Raw genomic sequence first — 18,585 nt, forward strand, 5'->3', positions numbered from 1 at the left:
TTCTGCCCCACTGTATCGTATCTCCTCTGTGTAGCATCTTGATATTGTGAATGCCAATTCTACACTCTATCTGTAAAATGTAAGGGTGGTTAGGAAAGTGACTTCAAATTCTAATTGACCTGTTACCCTTCTTAAATGCCTCACTACATCAATACACCATCCCGTTGCCCTTAAGCACTGGCAGATGCAACATGAATTTGACAGTGTGCTATAAAAAGCAAAGAGTGCAGAAATTCTGAGGCGCTCGTCTTTCAAACGATTTGGAGATTTTCCCCTTGCTTTTCCACAACAGGGAAAAGATAAGGAGTGCATCTCCTCGTTTGTGCACGAACCTCTGTGATAGGTTAGGTGAACTATCTAGTGGAGAACTTTAAGTTGTTCTGACAAAAGTTATATGGGGTCAAACTGTAACCCAAAGTTCACGACAGATTTGAAACGGTTCCAGTGAAAGTACCACATTCCAACAAGTTAGACTAATTTGAAATTGGGGATATAGTCAACGTAAACGCATGCCATCTTCAGTTTTATTTTGTAGATGAAAATGAATTGATTAAGGCCTTAGCCGTGGGTAAGAAGGGTTGTCTTTATAAGCACACTCTCCGGTAAACGTGCACAAACGAAATAGCCTAGATAGACCGTTAAAGATTCTATGTGGTTTTAAATTATAAAATGATGTCTCTGTCCTCCTGCAACATATTAATGCTCAGTCCGTCATTTTGCAAAGTTATTTTTACATTTGGTATTTGAAATACCCTGATTTTATATAGATGGACTGCTGCCTTCATTGTGATTTTGTAATTTCTAATATTATAGTTTTGAGCCAAACATTACGCGTCAATTAAGCACCAGTTCTAATGAGGCTGCAGCTGTGGCTGTGGTCTTACTCCCGACTGTGTGTCAATCGCGAACGCCAGTAGTTGATTTTGTTCTGCTCTGTTCATCAGCCCAAGATTTGCATTGTATCCCACTCCTCCAAATAACAATGAGCGAAACCACGAAAAATGGTTAAAAAAAAATATTTACGAAGAATTTCACCATTTCACCACTTCGGTCTTGTACTGGGAAGCATTTTAATATGTATGAATGTGGTACAAATAGGCCTTAGGTACATTTCTAGTCTCAAATGTCCAAAGACGTTACCAGAGGGAGCCCTTGAAGTTTTTAATTTATCATAAGCAGACAAGTCAACATTTAAAACGGGTTAATGCATGGGTTAAGGGCACAGTAGCCGTTAGCCTATAACCTGAAATTGTCAAGGAGATACGTAAGGCAACTTTTGAATAATTTCATGCTTTTCACGTCGTTATATGGCTACATTTATTATTTTAAAAAAAAAGACAAACTGTCAAGCAAATGCTCAATAAGAACTTAAGGTGATGTTGCTAATGACAACTTCTTCGGGTCTCTCCTTTTAAATTAAACCACTTTTCTGACATCTCAACATGTGGTGTGTAAATATGAGAATGGATGAGTGTGAATGCGCTCCTGACAGTCCACTTTCCCCCCTCTTATTGCGGAGCTCCCTGGAGAGCGCGCGGAGAGAGGAGCGCTGTACAAAAATCAAAGTGGGGCAAAAGACAAGCTGCACCACAGCTGGCAAATCATCTCACGGAGCATCAGAGACGGGGAGGGGCGGTTCGTTTACCTGACACCCTCTCATACTGTAGAACCCTCCTCCTCCTGCCTCTATCCCCCGCCGCAGCCCACGTTGTTCGCAGTCGCATGCCATCCGTGCGCCCAAGTTATTAGTTGCGCAGCCGGTTTGCGTGTGACAACGTTACCACCGTCAATCGCAGGAGTTCTCGCTTCTTTGGATCTCTCAAGGTCGGAAGAAGTTGAATACAATTTTTTTGCACTGTTGATGGAAAACAAGGTTTCCCGGTGACTGCTAACTTCGAAGGTACAGTTACATCTCTTTTACATCCTGGTTTAATAAGAGAGCGTATTGACATGTCAGCTACACCTGCCGAGTGGTCGAATTAACGCTATTTGTATTCCATGCTCCGCGCTCTGCTCGTTAACATGATCGTTGAAAACATTTAAGGAACTTTCTTTTTAAAACACCGGCATGTTTTAACGTAGGTTGCACTTAAAGGTGTGTCACTTTCATTTCGTGCCCGAGAGTGCATCTTGTGTAAGGATGTTAAAAGGCAACGCAAGTGCGCTTTTTGTTTATAATAGAGATTTATGACATTTCTTTTTTCTTTTTCACAAAACAAAGTATGAGTTTCTGATCAGCTAGAGCGATACAATAAATGCAATCTCTTTCGCTTTCTGTCTATCAGAACTATTTCGCACATAGTAACACTGAAAACAGCGTTTCTACTCCTGTTAGCGTAAAAAGCAATACATATTCTTCTCAAAATAGAAATATATCGGAAATTATATATCAATTCCTTTTTAGTTTTACTGTGTTGATTATAATACTGCCTAGCCTATACATGTGCACTCAAAAGCTCGTAGACCATGCAAGGACCACAGAGAGAGGTGTAACCTCTCCACTCAGTAATACCAGTTATAGAACGTCACATGTTTCATATGATCTGTCTCAGACTGCTTTTTGAGCTTTATCAGCTAATTATCTGTAGGCCGCAGAATTGAAGGTGTTAAGACACAAAGTAGGGTAAAAGGCAATGCAGCCACACAACTGGCAGTGCAAGATGTGTCCATGCAAGCATTGTAGATGTTTGATGCATATCTTGAGGTCTGATTGCAGTTGTGTTTAAATACCTGAATGAACAATTGCATTCCATTATTCCAAGAGACCAACTAAAGCGTCCAGGTCAGTGTAGGGTTGAGAGATAAAGTCACCTGTCTTCTGTCTGTTGTCATGTTCGATCTCTGTGATCTCTGGTTTGTGTGGTACTGTTGAACTATGACTATTAAAGTCCAAATACAGCTGTGTGGTTCAGAGTAACATTTTTAGACAGTAACCTTTTAGTCTTATAAATGGAAAATTAAGCGTGCATATTCATACAGAAGACACTTTTAAGATGTAACTGCTCTAAAAATGGTAATACCTTTGAAAAAATAATGCTAACGGAAATCTTGCCATGTGCATATTTTTAACTCACTTGTGTGGAAATTGAAAGGCAATTTTTTTCAGTACTGTGAGTTTTAGATTCATCGCATGAGCATATTGCTTTTTATGACCTGCTAGTTCATTGCCATAAAGAAAAAAACAGAAACAACTGAATATTGTAGCAGTTAAACACTAAACTATTATGCACATAGTATGCACATCAACAAAACACGTATGGAAATAAACACACAATATACTAGTAGAGTAGACACTGAGTATACACTCCAGAAAGAATCAAGAGAGTAGAAGCTCTCTACAATTATACTTCAAGTTAGATTACAATAAAACAAATTGTAAATTTGAACATGATTGTGTAAAGTGTTAGTTAAACTATGAATTCACAAATTAATATTTTCAGGTTTTATGCCACGAATGCCTTAATGACACAAGTCAGTGTGCACACTCAAATGATGTCTTCTTAGTCTGCCTTAGCAAGTGGTTATGAGGCCTTTTGTCTTTTCTTAGAGGTTGCATGACAGGATTAATGAGGTTTTTACAGGGTCAGTTCATCACACAGCGCTATAGCACAACTTTTCCTGTTAGAAACTATGTCACTTCTGGTAAGTGCCACTGGAGATCAAAGGGTTGGTAGTATCTGAACGTTTTGAAATCCCCCTGTCTCTCACTCTTAGTGCAGTCACCCTTTTTGTGTTCAACACTCTGCTTCCGTCAATCAATTTGTGTCTGTGTGTGAAAGTGTTGCATTTTTTGGTGTCGGCCTTTTGTGTTCAACACTCTGCTTCCGTCAATCAATTTGTCTGTGTGTGTGAAAGTGTTGCATTTTTTTGGTGTCGGCCTTGACATGAACAGAAAAGGGTCCGACTGTAATGAATCAAACTCCTCTTCACTCACGCCAGTTATAGGTGGGAGCAGCGGTTGTGAAACTCTGTTCAGACTAACCTCACAATGACACTTGTAGAGATGCCAGTCAAAAAAAAATAAAACACGGCTACAACCAATTTGGTTCAATTTGTTTTCCCACTGACACGACCCCAGGGTTGACTGCCTGATTTAGACTGACAGGGCGCTTGACCCCGGGGAACGCTCCAGAGCAGGTGTGGACGCATGGTCTTAAAGACCCCCAGCCTAAAAGTGAAAGTAGGCCTTATATACATTAGACCGGTCCCACGCAGAAGGGAATAAGTCTCCTCAGTGCAGTGCTGTCAGAAACACACCCAAGTCATTTCTTCACCATTCATCTCGGCTGTCCTTCAGAGACACATTCCTTTTCTAATTGCCTCCTCATTGGTCAGATCTGGGTAGTGTCGGGTCGGAGGACAGGAGGCTCTGTCTCTTGTGACAGTCATGGCACGCCGTCTGCACGGTTTCCTGCCTTCCGAATGAATTCTGCAAAAGAGAGCGCTCGGTCGTCAAGCGTTGACTAACATTGCGGTTGCAAAAGTGCGGTCGATTTGTACCTGAGCGAGCACACAACGCTCAACCTCATTGACCCTCAGAGACCAATTAAGCAGTGCAGTGTCTCAGTGAGTTTGCATTGAGTGGAAAGTGTTCCGGGGTTTGGTTGAGATGACAGTAATCAGACCACCAGTCATTAAACACTTTATTTATCCATATTCCACTCAAAATCCCCCCCCACACCTCCTGAATCTCATAGACTAGAGTCCTGTGTCTCTGTCTTACATGAAGCCTCGCTCTTCCCTCTTCAAGTGTTTCATATTTCAGTAGTCTTCTTCTCTGGGTAGATAGAAACCCAGAACAACACGCGGGGTATTTATGTGTGCGGCGCGTATTTACATTTTCAGAAACCAAAGCTCTGCAAGGAGTCGTGCGGATGCGACCCTGAGTTGTGAGCGATATCGAGGGGTAAAACCATTAATTGTCTTTACCACCTCCATAATTAATGCTGTGGAGAAATAACAGCTCAGCAAACAGTGGAATTATACTTGTGGTTGGCGCACGGTAAATACCTGTTTAGCTGCCAGCGCATGTATTTATTAGACTGTCGCCAGCAAATAAGAAGCCTGTCTCGTTTTTTTCTTCTCTTCTCTCTCCGTCTCTTTTTAAATATCTCCTTAAATATGTATCTGCCTGGAGATTCCGCCTCCCCTGTGAGTGTGCGGCGTTGGTTCTTATGGCGAGGAAGGTAACAGGGCTTCAGAGACTTCTGACGACAAGCTGAAACCAGTAAAAAAAAAAAAGACGGTGTCTTAATAGGGATTGTTTTTGCATTCCTGGGCCCCGAGTCAAAACCGTAAAAGGCCCTGATGATTAGAGACATACCACCCTAGACATATTTTCATATGCAACCCCGGCCCCAGACTTAAAGTTAATTTTGTCATGATTTGAAACCCTTCCTAAGCCAGGTGAGGGAGATTCTTTGCCTTGGCTTGTTGGACACCATTGGTTAATGTAAGCTCTTATGGAAGTGTAACCCCCCCCCACACTTCAAAAAGCATTAACATTTCCTCATCCCTGGCTTTCATAGATCCCCCTCGAATCTTTTACAATGTTAAAAAAAAATGAGGAACGGGGGGGTAAAAAAGTGCGTCATGTTGATTTTGTCATGGTGTGACAGAAAGACACTTGTGTTAAAATCAGAGTAACAATTTTATCTTGCTTAGCAGCAGCATTGGCAACACATGTTTACTAATACCTTTAACTTCCTGCTTCTTCAAATATCCTAATTTTAGTCTTATACATGTGTTTGCATCTCTTGAGAATGTTTCATTGTCTCTTATTTTTATGCTTGTCGTTATCCGATCTGTGTAGGTTTTCTCACATCCTTTGTTCTGGTAATGCAACAAAACAGAAGACAGTGTGCTTTGGAGGAATGCGCATCCTGCAAAGATCATGTTGTTAATACCCACCCACATATATTCCAAAGAAACAATTTAAAAAAGATACTCTTTTTTTACTGAATAGAGAGAGATGCGCATATATGAGTCCACAATTACACACACTCAAGCACACACACACACACACACACACACACACACACACACACACACACACACACTCCAACAGATATGAACACTCACTAAGGGGGACACAGATTAACTCACACTTAACATTATTTAAGCATTCCTTTTGAAAATGTGTTGGTGTGAAAAAACAACCTTTGATTCACTGCTCACTGCGCACACACATGCATACACATGCACATACACACACTCACACACACACACACAGAAACACACAGTGTATAGCAGATATAGAAAGACAGTTAATAAAAGGAGCAGAAGAGTATTTTCAGATCCCAATCCCATACACCACATTATCTCCAAGATCAAGTGCACAAGACTCCCCTAGCCAGTAGTTAAACTTTTTTTTTGTTTCAAAATAACTCTCTGTCACCCAACAATCACCCCAGACACACACACACACACACACACACACACACACACACACACACACACACACACACACACACACACACACACACACACGAAACCCTCACTTAATTTAAATCACAGAAAGGTGATTTAACCTTTCGTGAAGACGCATGACAGCTGCACTACAAAGCAGGGACAAAAGGCACCCTCAGTTGCCTACTCGCACAGACACACACACACACACACACACACACACACACACATACACACACACACACACACACACACACACACACACACACACACACACACACACACACACAGCACACTGTCCTGCCTCTTTAACTCTATTAATTGTTGATATGTTGCAATCCACGAGGCAGAGATTAGAGTTCTAATTATTCAATCATGTGATGCTGCCCCAGCACCCGGTGACAGAAAAGCAATTTCTCAGGGCCTTGAAACTGATGTTGTTTGATTGTTATATGACTAATCTGTTTCATAATTCAATAAAAGCAGGAGGAATAAACAAGTGATACGGCGCGATAAAGAGAGCCTCTCTCATCAGGCGCAGGCAGGCAATAATTGGTTTTAAATCATTAATACAGATTCCTGAGGGGAATCTAAAAAGAAGAGCGTTCCTTTTTGTTTCTTGCTTCCATCTTCCTTTTTTCTGTCATTGACCCCTTTTTTTGTGTCTGTGTCTTTGTGGTCTTTTTTGTGGTCATGGTCTTTATTCTTATCTGTCATTTTGTTTTCTTATTTGTCATTTTCTTCTTCTTCTTCTTCTCATCCACTTCCTCCACTGGTAATCGCATCAACATAGGGGTCATTGCCATGGCATCCAGATGTCAGGAGGAAAGAGTTTTTTTTTTAGTATTTTTTACGCCCCCCCCCCTCCCCCCTCCTATAGGAGGCGCACGATGTGACTTGAGTCTGATCTCACGCTGACCCACTCACTCTCTCACACACTCTGAAGCCGCAGGAGCTACTCGACAGTGAGGCGCTTCCCACTGTAGTCGTGAACTCTCACTGGCAAACCCAGTCTAGACAAACCGAATGAGCGAGAGCAGAAAGTGTGTGGTCTTTCAGGTAGTCTTTGCTCATGTGTACTCTCACAGTGAGATTTAAAAAAAAAAACACCACATGTGCTCATTAAACAATTAAGCTGTTAGGTGAAGAGTTTTTCAATAGTCCTTAGATCCCCCCTAACACCCAGACTTAAACACGGAGGGTTAACTGTTTCATTACACCTCAAAGGTATTTTTATACAGTTTCTTATTCGAATATTTACCAATCAGTGGCAGGTTGTTTTTACAGAAATACATTGCATATAATATGACATTCACTGTTTTGGATCACTGTTTATGATTATTTGGATTTTGTCAACGTTACTGTGACATTATTATGTAAGTATCCAACTTGTTTCTATCCAGCACTCATCTGACAGGGTAGATTGGTTTGGAGCTTGAATTACTGGAAAGACAATTTGCATATATGTTATCAGATGTTATCTAGTATTAAAACCAGTTTATGTGTACACATTTGTACCTGTAGAATATCCTTAGGGGTTAAGCGCAAAACATGAAAGGAACTAGTTTTCATAGAGCATGTATGCTGTTATAAGTTGCTATAAGCAGTGTCAGTGGCTTGGTAAATACATTCATTACCAGAATATATACAGTAAGACATTGCTGCAATATGCAGAATTTAGCAATTGATTTACAGCAGTTTAATAGAATATCTAATCAATCACTAATGCGAAACAGGGTTCACTGACACCACAAACCAACTGAAGTCTGATAGCTGATGAATAATAGGCAATGTTAAGAACTGTCATGAAATTCGATTGCAACATTATATAAGGATAGGTTGACTATTTAATAGTTTTAATACTTATTCACTATTGTAATGATGGTGTCATACCCCTTCAGTTGTAATCCTTTTCAACCTCTTTTCATGCTAATCAAGTTTTGGACAGAAAAAAAAAACTTCAACTCATAGATGAACCAATACAAAGGCCTCACGATATACACAAACACACTTCCCCAATCTTTGGTAATCTGGCTGTATAAAGCATAAACGTGTTTTAAATTTTTTTTTGAGAACTTGTTAAAAATGGAGGGCCAGGCGTCGACACAAATGCGTGTGTGTGTGTACTAAATGATAATGATTACTGATGAAATCTCCAGCACTCTTTTAGGCCTGTGCCCTTCTGGATGCCGGGGCGGCTTTTATCGGTGTGCCGGTGCCAAAGTTCTTGGCGAGTGCCAGCACCTGTGGGCAGTGCCAAGACCTACTGGCAGGGCAATCAAAAATTGTGTGACGGTCTTGGACAGTCACCGCGAGAGATTACCCGCCTGCGACTGTAGACTCCACCATGTTGTCTGCTGCTGCATTCTCTCTCCCTCCTCCTCCTCCTCCTCCTCCTCTCCCTCTCTTCCTTTCTCTGGTTACGGCGGCATTGTTTTAGCCTTTTTGAACGTGACATGGAAAAGGCAAGGCGATTGTGTCTGCGATGCGTCCCGGACAATCACTCCAGAAGATTAGCGCCTCCACACCGGGGCCCGCCAGGTCCTCTCAGGTTACAAGAGTCATTCTCTTGTCTTTGAATATGATGAAATCGAAGACGAGACAAAAGCGGTATTGCTCGTTTGTTTTTTTGCCATTGCCAACCTATTGGAGGGAGGGCAGTCAAGGGAGGTGTGTGTGGGGGGGGGGGGGGGGGGCACACTAACATCCCAGACAGCCTTCTTAGAAATAACACAAACAATGCTTTTTTGGCCTGAGTGAGCCATCATAACACCAACCCCAGTGCAGCTATCCCAGTTGCAGATTTGCAGATTTTTTACAGTATTTTAAATGTACAGTATGAACCATTGAATAGGCCGTGATGATTTTGGACATGCACATAATCATTTCACAGTTTTCGATTTCACTGGGGCTTTTTTTTCTTCATAATAGCAGCATTTAGTGAAAGGGTGTAATTGCAGCGTTGTCCAGGGGGTGAGAAAGAGGACAAACCCTGTGCCCTCTTCACCACTCTAGCTGTGCCCTCTTCACCACCCTGGATCCTGGTCTCCTTGCACAGCAGAGCCACTTGAGCACAGGAGCGCAGATAGCACTGGGGACGTCCCCCCAAGATTCATAGTGACCCCGATCCGTCCCCTCCACTCTCCCCAGTTTTAAAATCCCATCTGCACTGCTGCTTGAGCATGCTACTGCTTCTCATTTTTTTCAAGTTTTTTTTCCATCCTAGGCATGATCACTGTAAGTGCAGCTAAAGGACAGATACATGAAAACACAAATCAATTACAGAAGGCCTCAAAACACAATACATAAGAGAATAGAGTGCACACACACACACACACACACACACACACATGCATGCATGGCCATGTCTGTAAAATAAATATATATTTATGCCTTTAGATTATATGTAGGCTATATGTAGCTAACCTATATGTAGTCTTTGGCAGTGGATATAGTTTATAGTATGTTTGTAGCATCAAGCAGGGTTGATAGTGGGCTTCAGACACCTAAGTGTTGGTTATGTGTTTTGCAATTGGTGGTTTAGTGGGAATGATGGTGACGTTTAGGTAAAACAGTGCTGCTCTGTAGGCTTTGTAAAGCGCTTCACGAATACCTGCTTGCGATTCTTAGTATTTAACAGTATGATGTTTGTCAAATGCCCATGCGTGCTCTGTTTGCTGGCTTCCTGTTTTGATGTGTTAAGAGGGTAGCTTGCACATCTTTGCTTTCCCAGAATCAGCATTTCATTGTAAATAATCTGATCCCCCTGTCTCATTTAACATGTGTGTTTTCGCTACTTGTTTGTAAAATCCATTCTCAAATTCCTTTTCATGCACTGGTCAATCTGTCGTTTGTTGCACAGAAACAAAATAACTATAGAAACAATCTTATCCTTTTTTTTGCATTTAAGTTAATTAGTTGTAAAGCATAACAAAGAATAGTTATTAAAATAGTATGCTACGTCAGTACACCCTCATCTTTTAATTATTTTGACATATGACAACTTAGATGTGTGAAACTTTCAGAAAAGTTAATGGCACCCTTGCACGCATACTCTCTCTCTCTCACACACACACACACACACACACACACACACACACACACACACACACATCTGCAAGTGACTCCCAGTTCCTGGCGGTGAGGACGCCGCTGTAACTGTCCTGAGGTATCAGCCCTCCCACTGCGCGAGGTTACGGACGTGTCATATTTGTTGTGGTCAGGCTTCGACGATCTTGACATCTGATCTGCTTACTGGGGGTTTAGTTCGGAGCATGCCACACTATGTCACCTGTGAACGTTTGCGTGCCGTTGCCTTTTCCCCGACTGGAAGTGTACAGTGCCCATAATTCCCCACGTTCACCGAGACACATACCCATTCGCTAGGAGCTTTTACTCCGAGCTACTGGAACAGATGGCGGCTCCTCTTTGCAATTAGAAATGTAAAACGGGTAGTCAGAATATGCATAGTGCACTTATCATGTGATTTTCCGTATTATTTGTTATCATTGCGTTGTGTTCTGTTACCCTAAACGTCCGAATAGGAGAATTTTTTTTTTTTTTTTTTTTTTACCTCTTATCAATAATTATTTTAATCAGATAAATAGTATTTCCCTTAAATAGCTCTCCTCAAACAATGCAGATGTTCCGGGGGTTATATATTAACAGTGGCCGATACTCTCAGCTCCATCCAAAAGTATATAGCCCGAGCAGCGAGTCGAGTGGTGGCTAAAGCCTTCCACTAGCGTAGAACAATACAGCTGAATTTGGCAGTGGATGCACAATGCTGTATTTTCGTATTGACGGCTGTGGAATGGTCGAAGGTCCGGCGCAAGGCCTTTTTTCAGTCGTTAGCTTCTACAGCTTCGTATGTTATGTTGTTTATTCGCATAGGCGTTTGTGTGAGCATGTGTATATGTGCGTGTGTGTGTTATTCAGTAATAAATGCAGAACCGCCTCACTCTAATCAAGCTGATTAAAAATTCCTGCGCGCACAGCCGGAAATCGCACCATCCTCTGTTTTCTCCGCACTTTTTACTTTATTTTCGCGTCGTTCCTCCACCAGGACATCGTCTGTCACAGGAGACTGCCTCGCTCGACTCGAAATCTGCCTTAAATTTGCTTGTTACAGGCGTATTTTCTTTTGAAATGAGGAGGAAAAGGAAAGCAGAGGCAGCGCCAGCACCAGCGAGGGGAGTGATGAGTCAATACAACTAATAATTTAATGGGGACACAGGAACGGGGAGAAAGAAAGGGGAGCTCCGTCCGGGCACAAATTAAACGAACTGAAAACAGTCTAACCCAGGGAACTATAATCCATCTATGCACGCCACAATCGTCTTCGATGTCGTAAAGTAAATCGTACTTTTAACCTGTTTGGATCCGCAGATCGTAGCTACGTCGTCTTTCCACGAGAATCCAGATTATTGTCGCTTCATGCTCTCCCGGACAGTCGCGAGGCTAAATTAATTGTACGGTCTTTTATTTTATAGATGCTTACATCCCCGTTGCATATCAGAGGACTTGTCGCTTGTGACTGAATGCAGCTATGGTTACTTTTATTTTCGATGCGTTATGTACGTAAGGACGCCTTGTAGTGCTGGTGGGTTTAGCGATAGAACTAAACTCGGTACACTTGTAACCGATACCTTACTATGCTGCGGACAGCATTAACTTTCTTTTAAAACGGGTTAATTTTCCTTTGTCAACGTCGGTGAAAGCGGACAACTTGGTTGGCTTCCAACAACTGCTTTTCATGAAGTCGCATTTTTTCTTATATTGACTATAGCTTGTGTTATCGGCTTTTTGTTTATCTGTGTATGTTCTATTGATTGACATTCGATGCTACGAGAATCGCCTTTCTATCGTCAAGAAGACCTATTTTTGCAAAAGGATTGTCGATATCTGATGTAAGTCAGACCGAGAAAGCATCAGACATTAAAGTTTTCTTTAACCTAACAAAACTTGAAGACGCTGCTCACCCCGACGACTTTATATGCGTTCGAGTTCCGAAGTGGGGAGTTGCAGGTTGGTGTCATTGATTTTTGACTAACTTTACCACATTTACATGTGTTCAAATTTGCACGCCTGCATGTCTTATTCTTTAAAGGTCATTGAAAAAAACTGACCCGGATCACACCGATGCGGGTCAGGATTGAGTGGCTGCTTCATCACTGTGTTCTATTAGCTTTGACTTTATGGAGGTCTAGTCTGGTTTTTGTGTAGCCTGTTTGACATTGCTTAAAAAATATATATATAAATGTATATATACAGAAACGATTATGACATGTTATTGTGAAGATAATAATAGATATAAATGAGGTATTACCTAAAATGTATATCTGAGGTGCAGTTTTTCCCTTTTATAATTAGTGTTTTCAACAATGTGCTTGAAATGCTGGTCGTGGTTGTTGTCTGTTGTCCATATAAAAGGCTACACCATGAACAGTTTCCCATACTGTAGCATACTGTAGGATAAGTCCTAAAGTGGACCACAGAGGGTCGGACAGTGTATGTGTCTGAACCACCCCAGGACACAGCACACAGTTTTCTGGCCTGTCTGTTGCCCAGACTGGGCCCTCAGTCACCCACTCAGTGCTGTAGGCATTTGACATGCCTTAAAAAAAAAAAAAAAGCCTTGTGTCTCCTGACAATGTATCATTCTTCATACCTTCCCAAACATGCTGATCTTTTCCTCGAAACACACCGAGCCCTAGATGACTGCCCTGAGTGCACCTGCCCTATTGTGTTGTTTCTGCCGCCCCCTGATCTTCCTGTAAAGTCTGTAGGTGTTATTTCGGTGCAAACTGTACAGAGCTGGAAACGGTGCTCGGCTGTGTGTGTCCTCCTCGCCCCGTTTGAAGTGAAGCATTCATATGTTGTCGTGGCCTCGAAAAAAAAATCTGTTTCAGGTGATGCAGAACGTGTGAACGCTCACAGCGGTCGGCTTAATCCTCTCTCCACACACAGAGAGGGGCCTGTTGTAAAAGATGCACTGATGATCACTGGGGTGGAATCCGTGGCAAATGAACGTGAATGCACAAAAACGGGCCTGTTTGCCCCCGCCACACTGGGAAAAGTGCAGCACGGGACGGCCATCCATAAAACATTGGGCGTTAAAAAAAATTTGAGCACGAACGCCCGCACGAACACCCTCAAGTGTCATGTAGTGCCTCAGCAGATTGGACAGGTTTTGCGCTGTGGCACACACACAGAGGAGAGGAACGCTTCTTGTCCCCCTTGGGTTTCTTGTCAAGAGGAAATAAGTGTCAAAATAAATGAGTTTTATTTCTTAAATAGTTAAATAAGGCCCACTGCTCACTTCTGTAAATGCGAAGTCATCAATTATGTGTTTTTATACGTCGTCGTCGTCTTTGACATACTTTATTTACACTGACCATCTGTTTCCATGCAGTAGAAATGTGATGATGTGTTTCTGTTGTTACTGCAACTGTTTCCATGACCAATACATAGGGATGTGCAAACAAGCACGCAGCTTTTTGAAATGCCAGGTCCCTTAACGGGTCACGGACCTTACACCACGCAAGACACGTACATGCAAACCACTCTTAAATGTCATGTGGGGTCCTTGGACGTGGATGTGTGGACGAATACGTGTACCATGGTTCTTTGGGGGACATGTGTTTGTCTTTACTTCTTGTCTGACCTGTGTGTGTCTGTGTGTTTTTTTTTTGGGGTGGGGGCATGTGTTGTCTGCAACTCTTGTCTGACCTGTGTGTGTCTGTGTTTGTGTGTGTGTGTGTGTTTGTGTGTGTGTGTGTGTGTCCACGTGTGTGTGTGTGTGTCCACTCCCACCAGGTGATAGCAAGCAGTGGCGCTGAGAGCGATGGAGCATCTCGGCGAGACGTGCCTGGGGAAGGAGAACTGTGAGCTGGTGGCGGCCGGCCTGGGCGAGGCCAAGGGGCCCCCGGCCAAGCTGGCCCGGCTGGAGCAGAACGGCAGCCCGCTGGGCCGCTCACGCCTGGGCAGCTCCGGGGCCAAGCTGGGCGGTGTGCCCTTCAAGCCCTCCTCACACCTCCTGAAGGCCTGCCACAAGAAGGGTGAGTGGCGTGTGTGTGGGTGGGTGGGCGGCTGGTTCAAGAGGAGATTGGGAAGAAGTGTGGGGTTTCCAGATGAAGGAGTGTGTGTGTGTGTGTGTGTGTGTGTGAGTGTGTGTGTGTGTGTGTGTGTGTGTGTGTGTGTGTGTGTGTGTGTATGGTGTGTGTGTGTGGGTGTGTGTGTTTGTGTATGAATGTTTTATCTTGTAGTAGTGATGTATTCTTGTGTGTGTGTTTATGTATGGATGGATGTGTGTTTCCACGGCTGTTTGGTGTTTGCCTCTGTGTGTATGTGAGTGTTTGTGAGATGTATTGATTGCTAGGTTAACTCAATAAGGCTAATTTATGTGAAGGTTTTGTCACAAGCGGTTAAGGTGACACATGTTTACTCGTGTTCAGTTTGTGTGTGTGTGTGTGTGTGTGTGATTTCACTGGTTACATTTATGGTTCTGTGAATATGGCCACATCAAACCTGTGAAGAGACATGCTATTTGAAAGTAGCAACATAGCAGTCCAGAAACGTGGCACTACTGAAAGCTAGGATTATTGCTTTCCTACACCAACATTACATCAGTGTTTCTCTCTTTTTATTTTTTTTCCCTAAAACTAAAAAAGGGTGTAATTCGTGATGACTGGGGAAAAAAATCTTCCCTCTCTCCGTTTGGCCGGCAGTCAAGCTAGGAGCAGTGCGATGCTAAAGGGGCCTTCCCTCCGGGTTGTTGTGATTTGCGTCTTTAATTCGCGGAACACCCAGCTGGGCTAGTAACATTGTAACTACTCCGAATCACCGTCCTCCAACCCCCCTATTCTGTGCCTCTCTGGACGCTCTCTATTATTCTTCATGGGAAATCGTGAACTTTGACGAGTGCCTGCTGAACTTTGCGGGGCTGCGGGGTGCATTGTTTGGAGCTGAATAATATTTACCATGGGCTTTTCTCAGCTCGCGGGAAAACAAAGCACGTATTGATCCCGAAATGAACCTACACAGCAGTCTTTATTGTTAGATCTTTATCTATTAAAAATGGAAAAGCTCAGCTTCAGCACATTCTTTGGCATATGCTTGTGATTGACCCTATTTATTGATCGTTTGCCACAAATGTTTGCATCTTCAGGAACCCAAAAAGCGCTACGTGCGTTACAGACATGATTTATTGCGCCTACCTTTTAAATGGGGGGACATTAATATTTTTTTTTGTCCTCGAGGTGGCAGAGAACTTATAAGTTCCACAAATTTCAGGACTAGAGGGTTTCAGCTGTCTGGTATTATGTGATATTTGCCCACTAAACCCTAACACATGACAGCTTTGGACAAGGATTCTTCATTCCCCCCCCCCCCCCTCCTCCTAATAGCATCGCACTGTTTACCCAGACTTGTAAAACCTCAAGGCTATACAGTGTGCAGGGAGGGAGTTGCCGCCGAGCATCATGGGAAGGTTCCTGGGAACTGCCAGAAGAAGTGCTCTAATGTGATCTGTGCACCTTAACAATAAATAAAGCATTTAAACCCCAGCCGTGAGCTCAGAGGGCTGCTGTTTCCCTCTTCCAAACGCGCTCCGACAAACAAAGCCTCACCTCTGCCTGCAGAATGGCACGTAAACGCCGAGCATGTGATCAAAATAAAACGATCATAACGACTTTAGTTACTTTAGTGATCAGGAGGGCAGGAGTGTTCAAATACACTTTCAGTCATCCGTCACATGCTCAGTTACAGCTGGAGAAAAATGCTGTTATGCCGTCTGTAAAATATATATTTGAGGTGTGTGTGTGTGTGTGTGTGTGTGAGAGTGTGTGTGTGCGTGTGTGAGACAGAGATGAGAGCTGATGTGACTCTGCTGAGGTGTAAATGCGACGCATATGTTCCTGTTCTGTTCATTCTACAATGTGTTTCTGTCTGTGTGGATGCGTGTCTGTTTGCGTGGGTGCACGCGTGCGTGCGTGTGTGTGTGTGTGCATGTGTGTGTGTGTGTGTGTGTGTGTGCGTGCGTGTGTGTGTGTGTGTGTGGGCGGGCGTGTGCGTTTTTCCAGGCAACATGCTGCCGGTGTTTTGCGTGGTGGAGCACTACGAGAGCCCCATCGAGTTCGACAGCAAGGAGGAGCACGCTGAGTTTGTCCTGGTCAGGAAGGACATGCTCTTCAACCAGCTCATCGAGATGGCCCTCCTGTCCCTGGGCTACTCACACAGCTCCGCCGCCCAGGCCAAAGGTCAGACACCCCCCCCCCCCCACTCCGCCTGCCCCTCACTTCCTTCCCCTTCCCCTCTGCTACACTCTGACCCCCCCCCCCCCACACACACACACACACACACACCCCACCCCCCTCCAGACGCACAGCTGTATCGCACAACACTAAACAGGCTGCACACACACATCTATCTCTCTCTCTCTCTCTCTCTCTCTCACTTTTTTTTTTTTTTTCCTGTGCTTCACATCATTCCTGCTTTCTGAAGTGCCTCCACAGCTGTATGCTTGTCTGTTTCCACTTCCTCAGCGCGGTCGTTTCCGTGCATTTGATTCCCCCCCAACCCCCCCCCCCCCCCCCCCCCCCCTGAACCAACCACCCACCCGCCCGCCCACCAGACACCCACCAGTCCCACCAGCCATTCCCTGTTTCCCTGTGACATTTCTGTCTTGCAGGGCAGACCCAGGGCTATGTGCTTTTAAATACAGTGCTTTGGCCTGTACTTAAACCACAGGCTGGTGGTGAGGCCACAGAGAGACAGAGGGATAGGGAGAGAGAGTGAGAGAGAGAGAGAGAGAGAGAGAGAGAGGGTGAGAGAGAGAGGGAGAGAGAGAGAGAGAGAGAGAGAGAGAGAGTGAGCATGCAAGAGGGCCAGAGAGAGAGAGAGAGAGAGCGAGAGAGAGAGAGAGAGCGAGAGAGAGAGAGAGGGATGGAGATGGAGAGGCGTCTGCGTGCAGGTGCCCTCCCCTGACCACGGGTCTCCCCCCTCCGCTCGGCCCTGTAATCACACTCTCCCCTTGGCAGGAGTGAGTGTGGAGGTGGGCCTTGGGTTACTAATTGCTCTCTTTATGGAGACTTGAGCTATTTTAAGAGGCCCCCTCAGCCTGTAATTTATTGTGGGCTGTCCATCACTTCACTGCAATATTTCCCCTTACATATTTATGAATGCTTTCTCTCTCTCTCTCTCTCTCTCTCTCTCTCTTTCTCTTTTTGTTTTGTTTTGGTTATATTCTCTTTTGTTCTTGACCATTGTGCATTGGTTTGATATTCGGTCGTCACTCGTGCGTTTTTAGTTTAGACGATCAAAATGAGAAATATGTGACGCAACACATTTGTTCAGCAACAGATCAGCTTTTTCTCCCCCCCGCACCGACTCACTCTCATGAGTCCTGAGTGTGTGTTTCTGTGTGAGTGTGTGTTTCTGTGTTATGTAAATTGTGGCCTGCGCAATTCTTCTTTCCTCCCACTGAGATGTGAAGTGCACGGAGAACACACACACAGACACACACACATTTGCACATGTACACACACACACACATACATACAGTATATATGCAGGAGCACACACACACAGATGCACATGTACACACACACACATATATATGGAGGAGCACACACACACAGATGCACATGTACACACACACACATATATATGCAGGAGCACACACACACACACACACACACTAACACTGCGTCTGTACTGTGTTATCTGACGTTGGTGTTGCTCTCTGTGGTGTCCTCCGCAGGCCTGATCCAGGTGGGCAAGTGGAACCCCGTGCCCCTCTCCTACGTGACTGATGCCCCCGACGCCACAGTGGCCGACATGCTCCAGGATGTGTACCATGTGGTGACACTGAAGATCCAGTTGCACAGGTCAGTGCCCAGGGCATGGGGATGTGTGTGTGAGGGTGTGTCTGTGTGTGAGTGTGCGTGTGTGTGTGTGTTTGTGTGTGTGAGTGGGTGTGTGTGTATGCGTGTGGGTGTGGGTGTGTGTGTGTGTGTGTGTGGGCGGGTGTGTCTGTGTGTGAGTGGGTGTGTCTGTGTGTGTGTGTGTGTGTGTGTGTGTGTGTGTGTTTGTGTGGGTGGGTGTGTCTGTGCGCCAGTGGGTGTGTGCTTGGTGTGAAAGCTAGCAACCATTGCCCTCTTACTGTCAGGCTTCTTC

At 44.1% G+C, this 18,585-nt stretch overlaps 1 protein-coding gene across 2 annotated transcripts in view; it reads left to right on the forward strand.

Moving 5' to 3' along the window:
* Positions 1-16,490: 16,490 nt before the first annotated feature.
* Positions 16,491-18,585, forward strand: part of satb1b (SATB homeobox 1b) — a 40,293-nt gene continuing 38,198 nt past the window's right edge. For both annotated transcript variants that reach the window (XM_080858228.1, XM_080858227.1), the window contains exons 1-2: positions 16,491-16,667; positions 18,170-18,296. In XM_080858228.1, the coding sequence (XP_080714354.1) occupies positions 16,496-16,667; positions 18,170-18,296 (299 nt within the window). In that variant the 5' untranslated portion in view covers positions 16,491-16,495. The remainder of the gene's footprint in view (positions 16,668-18,169; positions 18,297-18,585) is intronic.

The sequence above is a fragment of the Sprattus sprattus genome, assembly GCF_963457725.1.
Source record: "Sprattus sprattus genome assembly, chromosome: 19".
NCBI classification, from domain to species: Eukaryota; Metazoa; Chordata; class Actinopteri; order Clupeiformes; family Clupeidae; genus Sprattus; species Sprattus sprattus.